This window comes from Calliopsis andreniformis, chromosome 6 (assembly GCF_051401765.1).
Source record: "Calliopsis andreniformis isolate RMS-2024a chromosome 6, iyCalAndr_principal, whole genome shotgun sequence".
Classification (NCBI taxonomy): Eukaryota; Metazoa; Arthropoda; class Insecta; order Hymenoptera; family Andrenidae; genus Calliopsis; species Calliopsis andreniformis.
Window position 1 is genome coordinate 11902186 of NC_135067.1, and position 19834 is coordinate 11922019.

General features: G+C 39.0%; 3 protein-coding genes across 4 annotated transcripts in view; 2 read left to right on the forward strand and 1 right to left on the reverse strand.

Annotated features, from left to right (window-relative positions):
* Aqp (aquaporin) overlaps window positions 1-14134 on the forward strand; it is a 64380-nt gene extending 50246 nt beyond the window's left edge. Inside the window, exon 6 of the mRNA XM_076379873.1 lies at window positions 14011-14134. The gene's annotated coding sequence lies outside the window, so the exon portion shown is untranslated. The remainder of the gene's footprint in view (window positions 1-14010) is intronic.
* On the forward strand, window positions 12113-14391 carry Cpr22 (cuticular protein 22). The gene is made up of 2 exons (XM_076379881.1): window positions 12113-12203; window positions 14011-14391. Exons 1-2 carry the CDS (start codon window positions 12189-12191, stop codon window positions 14389-14391), a joined length of 396 nt encoding a protein of 131 aa, XP_076235996.1. The 5' UTR covers window positions 12113-12188.
* A 2891-nt stretch (window positions 14392-17282) lies between these two features.
* On the reverse strand, window positions 17283-19761 carry LOC143180626 (endocuticle structural glycoprotein SgAbd-8). 2 transcript variants are annotated; one of them, XM_076380493.1, is made up of 2 exons: window positions 19704-19761; window positions 17283-18064 (listed from the first exon to the last, which is right to left on the reverse strand). In XM_076380493.1, exon 2 carries the CDS (start codon window positions 18041-18043, stop codon window positions 17645-17647), a length of 399 nt encoding a protein of 132 aa, XP_076236608.1. In that variant the 5' UTR covers window positions 18044-18064; window positions 19704-19761; the 3' UTR covers window positions 17283-17644. The 2 variants fall into 2 exon arrangements, with proteins under 2 accessions (XP_076236608.1, XP_076236609.1); XM_076380494.1 differs by lacking the exon at window positions 19704-19761 and adding an exon at window positions 18705-18717.
* Window positions 19762-19834: the final 73 nt, after the last annotated feature.

Below are 19834 nucleotides of genomic sequence, written 5' to 3' on the forward strand. Positions count from 1 at the left end.
CTTTTTATTTTCCTAAGGTAACAGGTTTTCATCGATTTCTCTTTGAAACATTTTTTAATGCTCGGAATTTTAGAAATTAGAAAGGCTCGTGTTGTGCAGAAATTTTATTCTTGTAAAATTCATCAAAGTAGGTCTATTTTAATTATTATGTAATTATTAGACTACTTCAAGTCATTTAAATTTTTTACCATATTAATTTTAATTCTTCAAGGTGGTATAAAAAATATCTCTGGATGCGTATGTGGGTGTTAAAATGATAGGACACTTTTAATCTAACTATATTTTAAAGAGTTAACAAAATTGACCACAAATCATTTCTTCCAATTTATTGAACAATATCAATTCTCTTTCTTTAAAGAACAATCACTCTTTTTCCCACTACGATCTCCATCCTTCACATTTATTAACACCCTAAAACTACACACCTAGATATATTTCTTACACAGTCATCCAAGTCTGATTATAAGAAGATGAAAACCAAATAAAACAACCAAGAAATCGTACAAAGGAATATCATTCATTGGACTGACAATGTGAATAGTCATAGGATCTGATAAAATTCTCTTTAAAGAGGTTTTTTTAAATGTCAATCGTTAATTGAAAAGAGTGGTTGAACGAGAAGGCGGCAAAATTTCATCGCGAGTATTTAGCTATAAATCTCGAAGGTCTACGAGTTTGATGCTGCGTATAAACGAAGGTGCTGGATTTTACGAGGTTCTCCGCGAAATGATTGCGTTTTTCAATGACGACGAAGAGGAAAAAATTCGAAGAAGAGGACCTTTCCGCTTCACAGTTTTCTGCAGCAGCGTCTTTGAAATATCGTGTCGCAACGCGGCGCTTCTCGATGATTTTACGTAATCGGAGGTGCGTAGAAAATTATTGTAATATTATGCAACAAAGCAAATAATGCGACGCTTCGGCGCTTAGGCGCTTTTGCTCGCCGACACGACGCTCGCGGCCAGCGACGGCTACCTTGAAGTGGGATAAAGGTGGATCTGCATGTAACGAACTCGAGGAGCACAAACGAATGCAAATGAAGGCAAACGAACGTGGAAGGATAGAAACAAATGTGTACAGGTAATCAAGGTCTAATTCGTCATGTAAGTTGCACTTCTAATCAACACTGAGTTTCTAGTTTATTGCCTAATGGCGAAAAAGAAGCAGAGAAGCACAGAGATACGCAACATTATTTATACGACACTGTTATAGCACTTTCGTAAATGATTTTTTCATTCTAAAAAATGTAGGATCAAGAAGGCACTATCTGTAAATGGCTTCCTGTTTATAAAATCTCTTTAGAAAATTTCTCTTTAGAAATTCTTCTTTAGGAATCCTTATCAATATTTAAAAATTACCAGCTTGAAATTTCAAGAAAGGATTTATGGATCTAGTACTGGTAAATATTTCTAATAAATAGTAGTCTACTGTAATTCTACAAAAACTCAGTTCAGTAATGGCTGAAATGTAAAGAAGGAACAGGTATCATCCAAGCACCTCTTACAAACACGCGAGCGCAATACCACAAATACAGATATACATCAGCAAGAAGAGAGCAGAGAGGAGGCCAAAGGGGAATATATTCGTTCCGCTCGTTCGTTAGATGCGGATCCGCCTTAACGTTCAGGCGGTGAAATTTCAGGGTAATTTTACGCGAGCGCTGAATCTTCGGATTTATGCGCTTAAATGCAGAACACGTAGTAAAGCTGATAGCGCATACGTGTTCCTTTCGGATAAGAACGTATTAAGTAAAATACATTCCGGTGTACTTGCTTGGCAGCGACGCGAGGCACTGTTCTAATGGAAGAAATAGTAGTCGGAGGTAGTCGGCTATCCGCGTTCGCAGCTTCCTTCATCCGAACGTTAATTAACGTATTCGTTAGAGTCGCTATCGCAATTATTTACATTGGCAAATTTATTCTTTCTTCGTTGCTTTCAATTATCCCAAGGGCGCGCTTTTGCAACTGTCGAGGAATCGAAAATGAGTTTTCTCGTGTAACAGGAGAACGTAAATATACAGTAGTATGTAATTTCAACTTCAAATCTCATGCACTGGCAAACTTTTTGTTTACGCAACAACATTGAGCAACGAGTAAATATGAATAATTTTCAACTATTCACCCACACGTATTACATGAATCAATTAATAATATTACAGCACGTACTCGCGTGTCTGTATCGAAACTAGTCACTGAGGACATAACTCATTTCCTTCTAATCACATTAATATAATCAGTCTCTATGAAACATCATTAACCAGTAAAGCGGTTGGATTACCATATTTACAGACCACTAACTCATCGAGTACAAACAACCTTTCACCACCCCCGATTCGTAATTAACGTCTCCTTCGTAGTCTACAATTAGCAGAATCTACAATGTTCGATGACGTAGTCGAGACGATTAAACGCAACGTTCCACTCGACGTGATCTAAGAAAGCAGCGGCGTAAGTCGTTCGATAAAAACGAAATGTTGCATGAAGGATCTTCTAAGGAGGATGAACGACGATGGATATGATCTAACGGAGTCGCGCGAGCACAGGCCCGAGGGAATCGAACACGGTAATGATCGTACCGAGTCATTGCAAATAAATTGTAAACCAGCGAAGAAGTTATGGTAGAAGGCGACCTTGACATATAAGCATATACCGCAAGCATTCTAAGAGAGCGCCTACCCGCAGGCGAGAAGACGTAACGCACACTAAATTCAATTTTACTTTCATCCACGGTGTGCAGGTGCTCACTGGCATCGCCTCGAGCTGGAGATTCTCTGAAAAATCCCGTTGGGAATCCACGCCACTCGATTTTTGTTTATCCTTGAACACCTGCGTTAAGACCGAGCCTGAAACGCGCGCTGAAGTAGTAAATTACTAAAAATGTTATTTGATTAGCTTAAATAAAAGATACTGGAATGGAGGCATTTTACGTCACTGAAATTAATTTACTTTTCGAGCTCTTATTTGCTGCTCATGGTTTTTTAGAACTGCTAGGTAGCCTGTTTCGTAATCTCTATAAAAAAGAAATAATTAATAATTTTTGATAGAGAAATTTGACAGTATTTTTCTATTGAAAATAGTTGATTGACTTTTATTAGTGAAGTAGGAAATATAGGATCCCCTAAGGAATTCGAAGAAATCTTTCAATGAGTCGTAATATTTAATAATAAATACTCCAATATAGTGAAAATAATATTGTTCTTTTAAAATCTATGGACAATATTTCAAAATAGTATCTTTTTCATGATTAAATAATCATAAAAGTATAATTTTTGAAATATTGAACTACAATGGATTACCAAAACCGAACCCAAAGTCATAAAAAATAACGTCCACTTTAAATATTTAAAACGCTTCAAAACTAAAAATAAAATACTGTACATAATTTTCTGAAAACACCAACCAAACATACTCCACTTACAATTATCACCATAGAATTTCTTAAATACTCCCTTCAGTTCCATTTTAACTTACGTTAGTGAAAGAATCGACCATACCTCAGACGTCAGACAGAGTGCAATACCTTCATCCACCTGATCCCGCACAATATAAAAAAAATGTCCAAAAGATGTTTCTGTTTTAAAATGTCTTGTTCGACAAGAAACTACAGCAATAAAAACAGAATCGTTACGAGGGTTTAATTTCAGAATTCCACGAGTGAAATTGCGGTAAATCGCGACGCTTTCGAAACGCGGCGAAGGAAGGGCGAAGCAGGGAAATTTGAAATATCAGATGGCAAGGTAATGCATTTCCAACGGCCTTATAAGTACGATACGCGGCACGGTTGTTGCAATAGAAGTTCTATACTTACGGAAAGGTTACACGCGGATGCTCTTACGAGTCCTGCGCATCCTGAAGAATGCGTGCTTGAATGAAAGACCCGCGAACACGGAGAGACAACGTCGGAGAGAAACACTGGGGAGGGTACGGTGTAGTAAATCGTGTGGGTGAGGAACGAAGACGAGGAGGTTGGGAGGAAGCGAGTAGAGAGGTGAATTAGAATACAAGTAGATGTGGAAGTCAGAGAGTTGGAGACAAAGAGGGTGGACAGGGAGAAAGGCAGAAAATTATACTGAGAGCGAGCGAACAAAAAGGTGAATTGTTGGGTCGATGTACGTGAGACTGTGATTTTTAATAGAGAAGTTAATATTCTTGGCACTTGAAATTGATCATTTTAAATATAGGTATATGGTTTGATAGTATTCAAATATTACTATTTCGGAGACAGACATTTTTTTCTGAAGTACTTACTTTTTAGAGAACGAAAAAACCTTTATTGTCTATTAGTAATAATTTTGGAAATATATCTGTCTTTAGTTCTACAATTAGTAGCACCTGGAAGTAGCAGCTATTAAGCTTTCGTGGATCCTAGGCATCTTAGGACTTTAACATTGAACTGTAATTTAGGCAAAATTAATAGGATTTCCTAGAAATGAAGAAATGAAGAAATGAGGAAATTAATAGAAATTAATGGAATTGATGAAATTAATAAAAATTAATAGAACTGAAAAAATGAAGAAATGAATTAATGGCATCAATTGAATACAAGTGTAAACAAAAATCCAGGACAGCCAAAATCGAAACGTGACTGTTTGTCACGCACTTTCTTCTTTTTTTCCCACATAGATTAGGCGATTTCCGTTCATCAAACGCTCAAGTGGCAGTGAAAGAGAGAAGCCTCGCCTGAAACCACCGTACTCACCGTTGGCATTTTAAACGGTCATCAATAACTTCGTTTATTCATCGTTTGAAGAGATTTTCAAATCCTTGACAAAGGGAAAGATATTTCACGAATATCTAACGACCGATTTTGTAATCGGGCAAATTATTATTCAATATTCGCGCACTATGGATGCTTTAAATGGAATTTCAGTATTTACTTAGGTAACGGTGTATTTAAATTATATTTTCATTTTTATTGAGCCGCTTCAAATGTTCGTAACATTTTAATTAAAATGTTTAGATTCTGCGTTGCTGTAAACGCAAGTGTTTCTGATGGAGAACATAAAGTACCATTTCCACATATTTTCACATTTTTATTTATTAAATGTTCGAAGGCACACATTCTTAGCTACAAGATTCACTAATATACTCACACATAATAATATACCATATCAATTAGTCTATATAGGATTAAAAAAGTTAATGATGTAAATACAATATAACGAAGCGAAATAATTATGAGTACTAAATACTATAATTATTATTAAATAGAAAGATATAAGACGTCGAGGTAATAAAATCCTCAATCATACTCTACCTCGTAAATGACACACGTGGGAACGTAGCTTAAGGGTACATCGACATCGTAACTGCAGCCATAAAGACTTAGCTAACAGCAGGGGACATTGAACTATGACGCTCAAACGCCTTAAATAACACGCGTTATCGTTTACCAATGCGATGTAAACTTATTTTGACCCTTTCGACGATCATGCAGTATGTACAGGGCGGATAGAAAATAATTAAACGCCTGTTAGTGTTATGACAAGCGGCGAGGAAGACACGTGAGTGAAGCACCCACGGTGACGCAAGTATATTTGATCACTCAGTACGTGTTACTTGTCTCGACCAGAGACAAGATAATGCCCCCAACTGTTGCATCAGTGAAGTATTATACGCGTAACCTTTCGGTGTACCTTCCACTCTTAAATTTTTATCCCTCGTTCACTAAATATTTGCCTACTTTCGACACACTACGTAGGACGTAAGGGGAATGACAGAAGGAAACGGGATCCCTGCAAAAAATGAAAATCGCCATAAGTGAAAAGTGAAATAGAGGCTTTATGCATTAAAGATCAGTTTGGAACTTTACTTTCAGGCTTCTTCTCGATTAAGTATGTTTAAACATTCCATGTTATGTTAGAAGGATAAACGTGGAGAGCCTGCAACAGCGTTGAATCTCTGATGTAAATACCAGTGACATTTTGTGGACATAATGTAAACACGAGTGTTGCTAAATTATATAAAATATTATTCTATCTTGCCGACGATACCTGGTTCTGAATAAAAATTCTGGTTTATTTCTGCTGCATATTTCACTCCCGTCGCGTTTTGCTTGCATATTTATTTTCATTGCGAAGAAAATGACAGTAAAATAGCTGTGTCATTCGAAGGGTGAAAATTTCGAATTGAAATTAAAAAAGCATATTAAAAATAGAATTAAAGGGCAGTACAAATAAATCAGAATCTACGTGAATATGTACACATACATATATGCATGGGAGACGCAGAGTGCATCTTAAAATGAAAATTATCAAAATGGTTGAATTATTTCCAAACGAGTGTTGCCAGGTAGAAAAGGAAGAAACGAAAATCTCTGATGCAGTGTCAATAACGACCGCGTTTAATCACCAATTTAAAAAAATCCTCTGATTCGTTAGAGGAGCCAAAATTCGCGGAAATTCATTTGCCTCGGTGAAGTTCGTATGTCCAACCCGCAGTCGACAGCTGCGCAAATATCAAACTTCGTCTGCTTCGCAAGTCGTAAACTCGTTTCTCCAAAAATGAGTACTAACGCATCCTATTGACTGAAAATTCCAGACTGTGCTCCGTTCTAAACTATGCTCAACTAAATGGCCGTTAAAAATCACTGAATGCTCTAAGGTTTCGAAAATAGTTTCGAGAGTTTTAAGATTGCCAGGGAGTTTACGAGTCTGTAGAACTTCGGGGAATCCCGATGCTTCTCCTTGATGTATTCGTTTTTACGGTGGAGTTAATGTTCCACATCTCCCAGCACGTTAAGCTGGCCCGTGTTATTTCCCGACCATATACGCGACGAGAACGTACCTCGGATCGTAACACGATGCATTTTGATCTTTTAAACCAGCGAGTCGCAAATTTCCCCTGAATTACTGGGAAAGACTCTTAGCAAACGCATACGTCTCCGATTTGACTGAGTTGTCGAGCGCCTCTGCCGATTTCTCTTGGATCCTGTACCCTCTACTGTTTAATGGCTCGTGAGTTATCTTTCTGCTTTTATGGAAAGGCCCCTTTGGAAATAGAAAAATGTGCAGGAACATTGAAATTGTTAAACACCAAATTGTGCTGCTAACGCAATATATATACTATCCTTGTTAGAAAGTTTTTAGTCAAACGCTGGAATACAAAGTTATTTAGAAACATTGTGATTTTTAAAAACGTAAAATATTAGTGTACCAAACTCATCTAATTTTTTCCTATATTTTATATTCATACGATAGCTCTTTATATTTCAGAAAGTACAGTGCTTTTAAATAACTTCATATTGTTGCGTTTGGTCGACAAATTTTCGCCAGGGGTAGTATTTGATAAGTATTCTAAAGGGGTAGTTGTATTCCTGTTAATATTATTCTAACAGTAATAGTTATTATTTTTATGATTTATACTTATACTTACAGAAACTAAATTTTTCATACAAATTTAAAAATTTCTGACATCAGTTATCGAATATCCTGCTTACACGTGTACAGAAACTGTCGCGGCAGTCTAGCAGGAGCCTCGTAAGAGCAGCAGAGTCGATTACATAGCGCTAATTCACCGTGAACAGTAGCTGCCGGCATTTTGTTGGAGTTTATTCAGTCGAACATCTTGTCGCGGGTGGAACCGCTTGTTAGAAAGTTTCCCATGGCCCGTGCGGCTCAATCGCAAAAAGTTTCAATTAACTGTTCGAACGGAATAACAAGACACACGGGCACGTAGTAATTGCACCGTTCAACCCCTCCGAGGGCGACGCTCGCCATGCACGCTCAACAACGCGCGACACTCTCAAAAGATGTTGCCTACATACTTACCCACTTTCACGAGTGATATTTATTTGCGCACCTTTTGTATGCACTGGTCACATTACGTAATCCAGCTAATTAAAAGCCCAAACATAACGCGCGGACTTTCCCCTATATTTGCCACACCGACTATCTCGCATCTCCTGAACCGCTGACTATTTGTTCTGCATCTTAACGTGTCAATTAGGGAACTGTGGCCGCGAGTGGAATTAAAGTATTCCAGTGGATGCTTCTGAAATCTGTGCTTGGCTTTTTTTTAGAGGAATAACGGGCATTCTTTGGACGATAGTGTTGATTAGGTACTTCGTGAAAAAGTTGCAGGGTAGAATTCTGCAGCTTTTGGGATAGGATAGGGTTGTTAGTTTAAATAGTTGAGAGCAAGTTCTATTTGAGATGAGAACAGTAGATACCAATAGATAGAATGATATTTTCGTTACAAGCTTGTCTTATTAACCCCACATCAATCACCCTTGTACACCCCATTTTCAATTGGAATCCTATTTCAAAGTAATAAATTTAGATAGTAAGCAATGTGATAATTATTTGCTTGAAAGTATTAAAGTAAAATTGGTAGAGTATGTCTAAGTTGAATTAAACAGAACAGAAATAGAACTTCAAATAGAATATCAAAAAAAAATACCTAGAGTAGCTTCTACTTTAAAATAGAATAGCACAAGAATTACACTGAACCGAAGAAAATCATCTTCTCTTCCATTTCCTTTATTTCCTTCCTGGATGGAGCACCTGCTGCGTTTAAGAAGTGCATCCAAACAGAAGTACATCTCCGAGAAAATTGTTCATAGATATCGATGACGTGCCTCAGTGAATCACGCACGGTCGCGGCTGTTGTTTCTAACAAGGAACTTGACATTCCTAAGGAAACGAGAATTTATTATCGCTCCACGTATTCCTTGCATTTTCCATAAAAGAAGAGGAGTAACGTCTTCTTGGCGTATAATTCATCGTTCTTTGGACGATTTAGACGGATGATTTATTAGCGTGCTTCGTTTACAGTCAACTCCAGTAATTGTACACAGAAGATGAAAGCTCCTCCAGAAGTGGAAGTATGATTAATGCGATCGGGCAAGATTATGCGTTAGTTTTTTGAACCTCACTGTCGCGCCTGTATTCGCACCTGTATTAGATGTTCGTTCATTGGCGCGTTTCTTCGCGTTTCTTCACGATTCTCTATATTCTTTCTGGGAATTAATCATGGATTAACTTTAAACGATAACATGCACGTCGCTGTTTCGTTACTTTTTACACTTCAATAGCGCAGTATAATTCATAAATGCCAAGAATATGTATGTAGCAATGATTAAATCGCAACAAGGTTTTCTTTATGCAGAAAAATAGTCGTCATTCGCAGAAAAGTGAAATATCATAATTAATATACGATCGATTAATGTCTGTCGATAATCATTGGTTAACATTCCAATAGTAGACTTTGATTGCTAATTAATGCCTGGCCCAAGGTAATGGCGATGCGTCCATCATGTTTAAAATAGAATAGAAATATTCCTCGTAGAAAGTGTTGCAAAGTGACTTCACTTTGTGTGGAGACCGCCAAGGCGAAGAACAAGATGAATAAGAGAATATTATTTGATTGAATCATAAAGTCTTATTTATTCGATAACACAGGGAAAAGAGATAATTAATTACACAGTAGTTTAGAATTCAATTTTGCTATTTAATATTCTCTGCAAAGTGGCAAATGCTTCAACACGTGCAAAAATATTGCAAAGCCTTGGATCATTTTTCCTACAATTTCATTTTCGCTTATTTTTCCAAATAAACTATACAATATTTATTTTGTCTCCCAGATAACAAACTATCAATTCACAAAAATAAATGGAATACAAACTTGAAATTGGTTATTTTTCTTCTCTCTTAAATCTGTATTATTAATCACCCAGACAATAAAAGATTTAAATCTTCGAAGAACAGAGATGTGCATACAAAGATGTGCATACAACAGGATACCTCCTTCAAATGCAGGAGACCAGAACTATCATTCATTACGTAATTACATATTCTAAACGACGCAGAAGTTCTACCGTAATTATCGCACATTACAGTCATTTTATACGTCTCGCACTTTAAGTGGAAAATTAGTAACAAAGTAAATCGTCAGAAGTTCGACAGGGTATTGTGTGTATCACATAATTGAACGTCACTAATGAAAGGTTGCCTCCAAGTGCATACGTGATTCAGACCGCTGCGCAAAATGCGACATGCACGTCGACTATTCATGATATTTAAGCCCCTACGATGTTATCGGTATAGTTCTCCCGATATCTTCGTAATCGAATCCGGGTAGAAGAAAAGTTTCGAGATTCGCAATGGATTATATGGTCGTTAATAACAAACTTCACCGAGCTGAACGATTAAAATCCTTCGTTAACCAACGCAAATACTATGAATTATTCACGATAGGACTTGGCCGCGCTGTAATTAAACGACTGCGTCTCTAACAGATTTTCGTAACTTAATCCTTGATCAGCCGCTGAAAACCTTTTAACCTTTTTCGATGGACATTTATCCGCGGATCTAACAAATTTAATTCAATGGAAGATATCTGCGAGTAAATCCTTGGGAGATTGATATCGACGCGCTTCCTTGAAAGGATTAAATCAAACGCTGGCGAGTTTATGGAAGAGATATGAAATTGTACCTTTGCGACTAGCTTTGCGTTGGCGTGTGACAGAAAGCGTTGAAATTTATTTGACAGTTTCGTGGAAATAGATTATTTAATTTGATGTTATTTATTAATACATAAAATAGGATTAGAGAACTGAACGCTTATGAATTGCTCAAATCGTGTTGTGACTGCTCAGAAAAAATTCTGTGACATTTCTCTAGTGCCAAGTTTCATTCGGTTTTTATTACTTCAGCGAAGAAGAATAAGATCCTTAAAAGACATGGAAGACAGTCATAGAAAGTCATAGGTTACGCACAGCAGATTAACTTGTTACCGAAGAATCCTATAAAATTTTCCAATCAACTTACGGAAAGTAATACACAGTGAATTATGAAAAATCATTGCATTTATGTAAGTACTTAAATGCTAAAAGAATTCAGTATCGTTCTAGAATTGCAGAGTCTGGAGAGAAGTTAAACATAAACATTCCAAAGAGAGATTTTTAAATTAATTTAAATTAAAATCTCAGGCATAAGTCTGACTCGCAACCGTCCTGATTTCACTCATGCATTACTATTCTATCTCTTTATGCGATTAGGTCAAGCAGTATACCACGTACAAATAAACAATTCTTTAAAATACTCCTCATACTCTGCTACTAAAATTTTATTTAGTCTACTAACTAAAATACTCCTTACAAATACTCCTCACTTCATAAAAATTCATAGAAGCACCTACTTTCATCCACACCCCCCTACCTAGCACCCCTTCACCTACATCTCTTTCATTCACCACATTCCCCGAGCTCCGCATCAAAGTTCAATAATCCAAACCTAGATCCGCAAGAATGTAACACGGTTTCCCCAGCAAACCTCAGTCCATCGCTCAACCAGCGAACCTTTCAGCCATCGACCCGTGTTCTGCGCCGTGATTAACCCTCAAACGTCCGACCCTGGGTTAAATTTAATCTGAACACTTTGTGTATACACTGTGCAAATGACGAATAAAGAATATTTTATTACCTAATTTTGGCAGAGAAACCATTTTTAAAATACATATTAGTATGGGTCCAGAAAGACCCAGGGTCGGCCTCTTACCTTATGGCCCAAGGTTCGCCATCCAAAAGTTAAGTGCCAATGCACACATGCGATATATTGACGCACGATCTCGCTGTAATTATGTTCCTCTTTGTTTTCCCAATTACAAACAACGAAGGAAGATATACGATCTGTTCATGTGTCAAAATATCGTTCTTGTGCATTGGCCCTAAGCACGGCCTCTTCCTTCTTGGGAAGAGCACCCTGGTGTCCATCAAGATCGTAATCGATCTCCAAAACAGGCGAAGGGCCGCGTTAGGTACTCGATGGTCGTTAAAGAAATTATGACAATTGAGTAAGCATCCTTTACCAGGGACCCGATGACATTTAGCGCAATGTGACATGCTGATCCCCGGGAAGGTAGTCTCTCTCCGGGTGATGTACAGCGTGTTGTTGTCCCCGTACGTTTCCCCACACATGCATCCTCGGCGTGCATCGCGCGTTAAATGAGGATCCGTGTAAGCCCCCTTGAGCTCCCCCTCGTCCCCATCGTTCCGTCTCTTTCCACCTGTCGCGATTCCCTCTTTGTCAGCCGTGCCAATGTCTCCGTGTCCCATGTGCGTCCTCTTAGGAGCACACGGTGGCTATCGTTACTTAGGCAAACGGTCGTATTGGTGATGCCTCCAGGGGTATATATACGACGAGCGCTGCGGGGCTTGATAAACACTTGCCCATCAGCGATTACTGCTGCAGCATGTACACGTCACTGGTAAGCGCTACTTTGAGAAGAAATCGCCGCGGTACTGACGTCGGGGGTGAACGCGCCGACCGGAAGTACGCACGTCGACCGATCGACGAGACGTCCTCAGTGAGCCCTCGCGAGCCCTCTCTTCGAGAGAAACGGTCAGTGGACCGCGATGTATACGTTTCTGTGCGTGATTCTTCTGTCGGGAACCCTGTGTTACGTCTGTGCCACCTCTTCGGTTCGCCGTGACCTGGGGGACCTACTGGGACGTTTCACGTCGAGACGTTTGGACGTTGGCTAGGGGGTAAGTAGGGTGAATGCTGGGGTGGACACGGGAGGTCCTCGTGAGCTGAAGCAAGGTGACACACCACCCTATAGGGTCTAAACTAGTTTGAAGCTCCGTTAATTTCATTCTGCGTAGCAGAGGTTCTCCTTGAAAAATTCTCCTAATTGAAAGCAGCCACGCCAGGGAGTCGTTTTTAATTCATCGCATCCTAGATTCATTTCGACGCGAATTTATCGCGCTTTTGCTTCCCAATTGGGCCTACGCCGCAGTTATCGAACTCATTTGTCGACCCGCGTTATTATTCAGGCGGTCTGCAATTGCACCGCGCGGAAACGCTGGCGCCGGAAGGAAACCCCATTAATAAAGGGAGCGGTCTGGTGATTGCGAAACAATCGGCAAATTTTTGCCCCGTTTTCCGCCGTGGAACGCAACAACCGCGTCTGACCTAATAACTGTGCCACCACTGCGGCAGGGGCGGCGGCGTGTCGAGGCAACGAGGACGGCCAGATAGCAATCTTCCGATCGAATTGATACGTGACCCGTTGCCCTGTTCAAATCGCACCCCACAGACGCGTAATTACGCGGAAATCGATCTTCCGTCGAGCAATTTATGGCCGTTTAAACGCAATAACGTAAATAACGAATGGAGGAACCGCGCGCAGGAGAATCCTCGATGTCAGTTTATCTTCGTTGATGTCTTCGCACACGAGGAACTGCGTTGCCTGATTATTCTGTTTCGGCGTGGGTACAACGACTGACGACGTGTTTAAATCTTGAGTGGACTTTGAGTTGCTAGAATGCGTTCAGCGGGAGACTGAATATTAATGAGGTGCACAGTGCTTCCGTTTGCTTTGGACTCGGAATATGAGGAAAGGGGTAAGAGTAGAGAGGATTTTCTGAGTTTGGATTAATACTTTCTGTGGAGGGAGGGGGAATATTGATAACTGCGATCTAAGCTGTGTATAGAAGTTTGGTTTGTATTTTTAATGATATGAATTAAAAATACCTGAAAGTATTCTCGAGTGGGGAGGTAGGTTTAATCTTGAGGGATTATTGAGTCGTCGGGGAGGGAACCACCTGTTTCAGTGATATTTGGGAAAGAGCATTCACCCTACATCTATGTGTTATAAAATCTATCTATCTAGAATCTGGATATATAGAATCGAATTGAGAAGTTCCAAAAATTGTCCAAGTGCCAATACCTTCAGCATTCCTTCACAGCTTACCTATTATCCTGAGAGCAAGAGTCCCTTAAGCAAAATCTTCACACCCCATCTTAAGGGTAGAAATTCTCCAAACACCTTCACAATACGCCTCTTATCTCGAAGTCAAAAGTCTTGCAAGCCAAAACCTTGACAATTTACCTAGCCATTCTGAAAGTCGAACTCCTCCAATCAGAATCTTCACAACCCACCTATTCTCTTAAACACCAAAGTCTTTTCAAGAAGACTTTCATAACCTACCATCCCGAAGACAAAATCCCTTCAAACAAAATCGCCTCTGAAATGTCTGACCCAACCAATTCACACTTATTCTACTCAACAGTTAGTCGTAATCGCGCTGGCAAGCTGCGTGGCAGCCGCCCCCGCAGAGGATGTGATACCAATCGTCAGCCAAAGCCAAGAGGGTCCAAACCCAGACGGATCGTACAAATGGAGCTACGAGTCAGGGAACGGGATTAAGGCCCAGGAAGAGGGTCAGGTGAAGAACGCAGGCTCGGAGAACGAGGCAATGAACGCGCAGGGTAGCTTCAGTTACCCCAGCGACGACGGCCAGCAGATCTCGTTGACGTACGTCGCCGACGAGAATGGGTTCCAGCCTCAAGGCGCTCACCTGCCCACCACGCCTGAGATACCGCCGCTGATTCAGAAGGCGCTCGAATGGATAGCGGCGCATCCGTCGAAGGAGGACCAGAATCAGGTGTAACGGGATAGGACGTTGGTCGTCAGTGATCTCACCCTTGAGCCCCTTTGACTCTCTTCTGCCACGAGTTACGATGAGTCGCCCCGTCGTCGCCTCTCACCGTCCAACACTAACGAAACGCGTACTTACTCTGGTTCAATCTGTTGTAAATATTTATTGTATACTTACGGAGACATATATTATATGTATACATATATTATATATACATAATTTGTATCGACGTATCGTATTTTACGGTGTATTATGTGTTTACGGATTCGTCGCACCCGCAGGCGTGAGCATGTACTGCGAGCAACGACGTTGTAGGTAATCGTTGTTGAAGTATATGTTACACGCTGCATACGGAATAAATGTTGCAATTTGAGAGATATGCTGAGTTTCATTTTGTTCCTGGGTATGTGATGGTTGGTAGGCTGGGGGATTTGAGGATCTGGGAATATTGGCTGTGCGAAGGGAATTTAAGAGGTTTGAGCTTCCTTTTTTAAGGGACAGTTAATGTAATAGTTCGTCTAAGTAACCTATCCTATGAGCCTCCCTTATTGGCTCAAAGTTTTCAATGCTCTATTTTTCAAATTATAAGCTGCTCTGTGCTCTTTATCTTTTTAAAATACTTCAAGATTTGAAAATTTAAAAATTCGAAAATTTGACAGTTTAGAAGCCTGAAATTTTAAACTTTCAAAATTTTAAGGTTTAAAAGTTTCGTAATTTGAAAATTTAAAAGCCTTAAAGTTTAAAAGTTTGAAAGTCTGAAAATTCGGAAATTTAGTAGCCTGTTATCTCAAGTACTTCTCATAATTTTTATGTCGAAGACATGTTCTTAGAGAGCTCAATCTCTGAGGCATAGCCAATGCAAATAAAAAGAAGCCCAGGTTTTCTTCCATCATTCTATTTTCATTAACAAACTTTATCAAACCTTGCTGCAAGTACCTCTTCTTCCACTCCAAAGTCGAGCTGTCTCTGAACGCTAACGTCAATCGTAACTTTGTAGCAGGATGCTATTTATTCTTTAGCCCCAAATTCGCCCAGTTCGAGTTAAACTGCTGAATGTGTCAAATATAGACGCAGATTCAGTTAAACCCAGTTTTGGTCGCGTTAAGAGTTGTTTGGCAGAGATCAGCTACGAACGTAATCTGCAACTACAGAATTGAACTCTAACTGGACGCAAACTTCGCCTTGCTTTCTTTGTGTTAACAGTTCAGAATCATCGATTCCTTCGAAATCAGTTTATATCACTGAAACAAGTATATTTATTGAAACAGATGTAATTACTTGATCTGTTCTTAGTGTTGGGTTAAGTTTCTACTGATTTATGATAGAAAGTTCCAACGCGAGGTATTACAACGTTTTAAGCGCGTGCTCATTGTAGATTTAGCATGTCATCGTTAATCAATCAGGATGAACCGTAGTCACGCAAGTGCAATCGGCGAAATCTATTCAAACAGTCCCATTGAAATTTTCTTGGACTTCGATGCATTCCTTCCTAATCTGAACGAGGCAACGTTCTGTCGAATAAATTTCCTGTATCTAAAGATCGCCGAAAACTGTCAAACCATTTTAAGTATTGTTCAGAATTGTGTAGTTTCGTAAATTTGCATGGTCATCATTATGTCACTTCCTCGAGGGGACGTCTCGTGTCAAACGAACACGTCGATCCTCTTCCTCGAAAGATAAAGAAATCGAAACCGATGGTATCGCGACAAACTTTCATTGAACTTTCACAAATGACAGCATCGTACGTAGCTATTTTAGTAACCACGATTCTCTCTAGTTACAATGACGTTACGTAATGTTTGGTCCTTTACCTATCGTCGTGAAGTAATCGGTGAAATTTTCGACTTCTATCAATAGCTTTCTAAAAATTTCGCTGCAGGTTGTGTGTTCGCAAGTTGTAAATCATAAGTCTGAAGAAAAGAACTGCCAGATATCTCTAGTTTGTTTCTTCTTCGTCGTACGAGGCTTTTCGGTTCTTACTTCCGCGTGCCATTAGTCCAACCGCCCATTTTCGTCGTCACGCTAGCGTAAACAATTTAGAGAAATAATCCGTAAATATGCGCAACGATATGGGCGTGCGAGGGTTATTTGCATAGGCAGATGGTTTTCCACGTCTGGCGAGGCACGTGTGAGCTGAACGAGGACAACGTCGCCAACAGCGAGGACGCGACTGCTGAAACGAGGAACTTTCCTACTCTGACACTTATGCAATATTTCGCTGCCTCCTTCGTCTCCGACTTTAGTGCTATCCTGTTGCACCTGACGCACGCTGTTTTGACTGCAAGTGGATTGCCCTCGAAATGTCGTTTCAGTGGAGCTGATTCGCACCAAGTGGATGCAAAAGGTGTTGCTCCTAATATTTCGTCTAAAGAGAAAGGGGTTTTCAGACGCTGAGTTTATTGTTAGGAATATGATACTTATTGCTACTGTTATTATTTATTATTACTACTTACTAGTTGGTATTGTTTGTACTAGTGCTATTACGTATTACTATTTGTCATATTACTATTATTACTTCTACTACTGCTACTGCAGCCATTCAACATTACTATTATCAGTGCTACTACTACTGCTACCACTACTACTACAGTAGTTACTAAGTTATTATTGCTGCTACTATCTAGTACTACTATTACTATTACCAGCTAAGAATTGAACTTGTTTTCGAACATTAAAACCTCTTCCTCCTTTGAAATGTCGACAAGATCAAATTTTCTTTTGAGAATTTTTGAAAATTTAGAATGTATAAAATATGTATATGTTTCAAGTTCTAAATGAAAATCATGCAATAAGGAATATGTAACTTATTCAGTTTCATAAAATTAGTATAGGTACAAGAAAAGGATCTCTGCTTAACAAACAGTGTTCTAATTAAACGATTTTTTAATGTTTCTTAAAAAAGCAGTCACAATTTATTGTAAGCAAATTTTTATCAAACAGATGTATAAACTCAGAAGGATACGAAAATGAAACATCGAAGGTCTGAAATATCCCACCCACACTAACAGCAAGAATACGCCTCTAACATCAACAATTCTGAGTAGTATTGCATAAACTCTCGAGTCAGAAGTTTCAAAATTCACACGTGATGTGTTCACATTATCGTACAATGAGTATTCGTATATTTATACAATTTCAAGCACAATGTTCCCCTAAATAGAACAGGGGAGCAACTTCTTCCAATCATTTCAACCGAGAGACACAAGCTGTCGTCTGATTCCCCTGTAAATTGTTATTCTGGGTGAAAATGGAATGTCGCGGGGAATCACAATCTATTCTTCTCCTCCTTGGAAGGGTGAGCGGCTATCCAGTCGAGGGCACGCTGGATGAGAACTGGTATCGGCTGGGTGGGTGGAGGTGTCGGTAGATGGGCGCCCTGGAACGTGGCACCGTCTTCATTGGCCAGCCATCCAACGTTGATCTTCTGGCCATCTGGAGCAGTCCACGAAGCAGAGCCGCGAACTTCCTCAGCCTCGGCGTCCTGCTTGCCCGCGTTTTTTAGATAACCCTCCTCTTGGAATGTAATACCATTCCCGCTCTCCCATTTTGTCGAGAAACTACCGTCTGGGCTGATGTCTTGGCTTTGACTGACGATGGGAATCGGCTTGTCCGCGGCTAGTACTGCACCCAACAGGCTTAGAAGGAAGACTACGTGACAGTACATGATGAAGACTTAAGGAGTCACCTAAAATCAATTATTCCATATTAATCTTACGTAGTTTCGTGATATAATAATCAGAGTTGACTTCAGGTTTAAGCGTATGTTCAGAAATGATATATTTTGTGTACATATATTTGATAAATGAGAATTCCCTTTTTTCTGTGATTGTGAATTGTAATTGATTCTGTGGGAATATTATTGATTAAACAGTGAATACTTCGTATAGTAAATAGAGGATGTCAACACTGTCTCAGAAGCCAGGAGAAAGTGATTTCAAGCAAAAATATTCAGCGAAAAGTGTAAAATGTATTTGCTTAAAATTATGCAAAATACGCAATAAATATCACTTAACTATAAAGAAAATAAATCTTTGCGTAAAAATAAGCTAAAATTACAGGGTAATTAATTGTTTAATCACTTTGATATTCTGTTGCTTCTACACATATTCCACTAAACTCCACTAAAATTCATATAGAGAATTAATATATCATATACCATAAATATAGTCAGAATGTATTTCTTAATTAATAAACGTGAAACAGATTTGAAATTTGAACACTTTTACTTTAAATAGAGCGCTACCGACTCGTTTCTACCTCGTTTTGCGATTCCCTAGATATAACGTGTAATATCGTACTGACGATCGTACGACTATCGCGTGCACCTTTTATAGTTGGAAATGCCCTCCGCTATCACCGACATTTTCCATCAAATGTCACTCGGTGATACCGGTTAGGCTTTCGTATGACCGGTATCAAGTATTAAAGGAAACCTTTCCGGCTGGATTACGGGATGAGCAACCTGTAATCAGTCCGCACCTACATCGTCAATTAACTGTTATTGTAAATATACGCTCGCTTTAAGTACATACGCGTTAAACGTCTCTCGAATGCTTCACTTCTTATTGCGATGGATTCTTGCTTGAAAGCTTCACTTGACTTCACTGAGATCACATATTCACTTTATTACACGAAGTTTTAATTCCAGTTTTACTATCATTATGGTTTCAGTATTCCATCATGATTGCAACTGAGAATTTTTTCCTGTATCTAAATATTCAATCATAATTGTAGGCAGAATTGATGCTAAGATAATTAGTTCTTTTGATGTAGAAGATTTATGGTTGACGTTCGTTGAGTTTTATCGTGGGATTACACAGTTGAAGATATAAACTTATGGAAATTGAAATTTTAAAATTGGAATGAGTGTATAAGGACTTTGAAAAATTAAAAATTAAGGATTTGAGTGTTTTGAAAAATTAAAAATTGAGGATTTGAATATCTTGTAAATTTGAAAATTTAAAACTTTAAAAATTTGAAAATTTCAAGATTCAAAAATTTCAGAATTTACAGATTTAGAAATTGAAAATTTGATAGCTTGTATTGAGAATTTATATTTTACATATTTGAATTTTTGAAGATTCGAATACTTGAGGATTTAAGAATTTGAGAACTTTGATGGTGTCATCTGAGTGACCTCACTCTGATACGGTTAAACAGAAATATACATGGTTCAGTTCAGTGACTACTTAACGAGAAACTATTACATCTAATAGAAACAATTGTCGACGATTTAATCATCATAAATTCAAAGGATAATAACAAGAGACGTTTCGCCCCGAGGCAAAAGATTTCTTAAAATTTTCCAGCAGATCGCTACTTACAATTAGAAAGCGCAAGTGTCACAGGAGACAAAGTAACAATGACACACGCGAGTAATTAATCTCGCGATGTGAAATGACCTTCCAGGACGGCCAGAGCTCGTGCCACCTGAAAAATGACCTGTCAAGGGAAG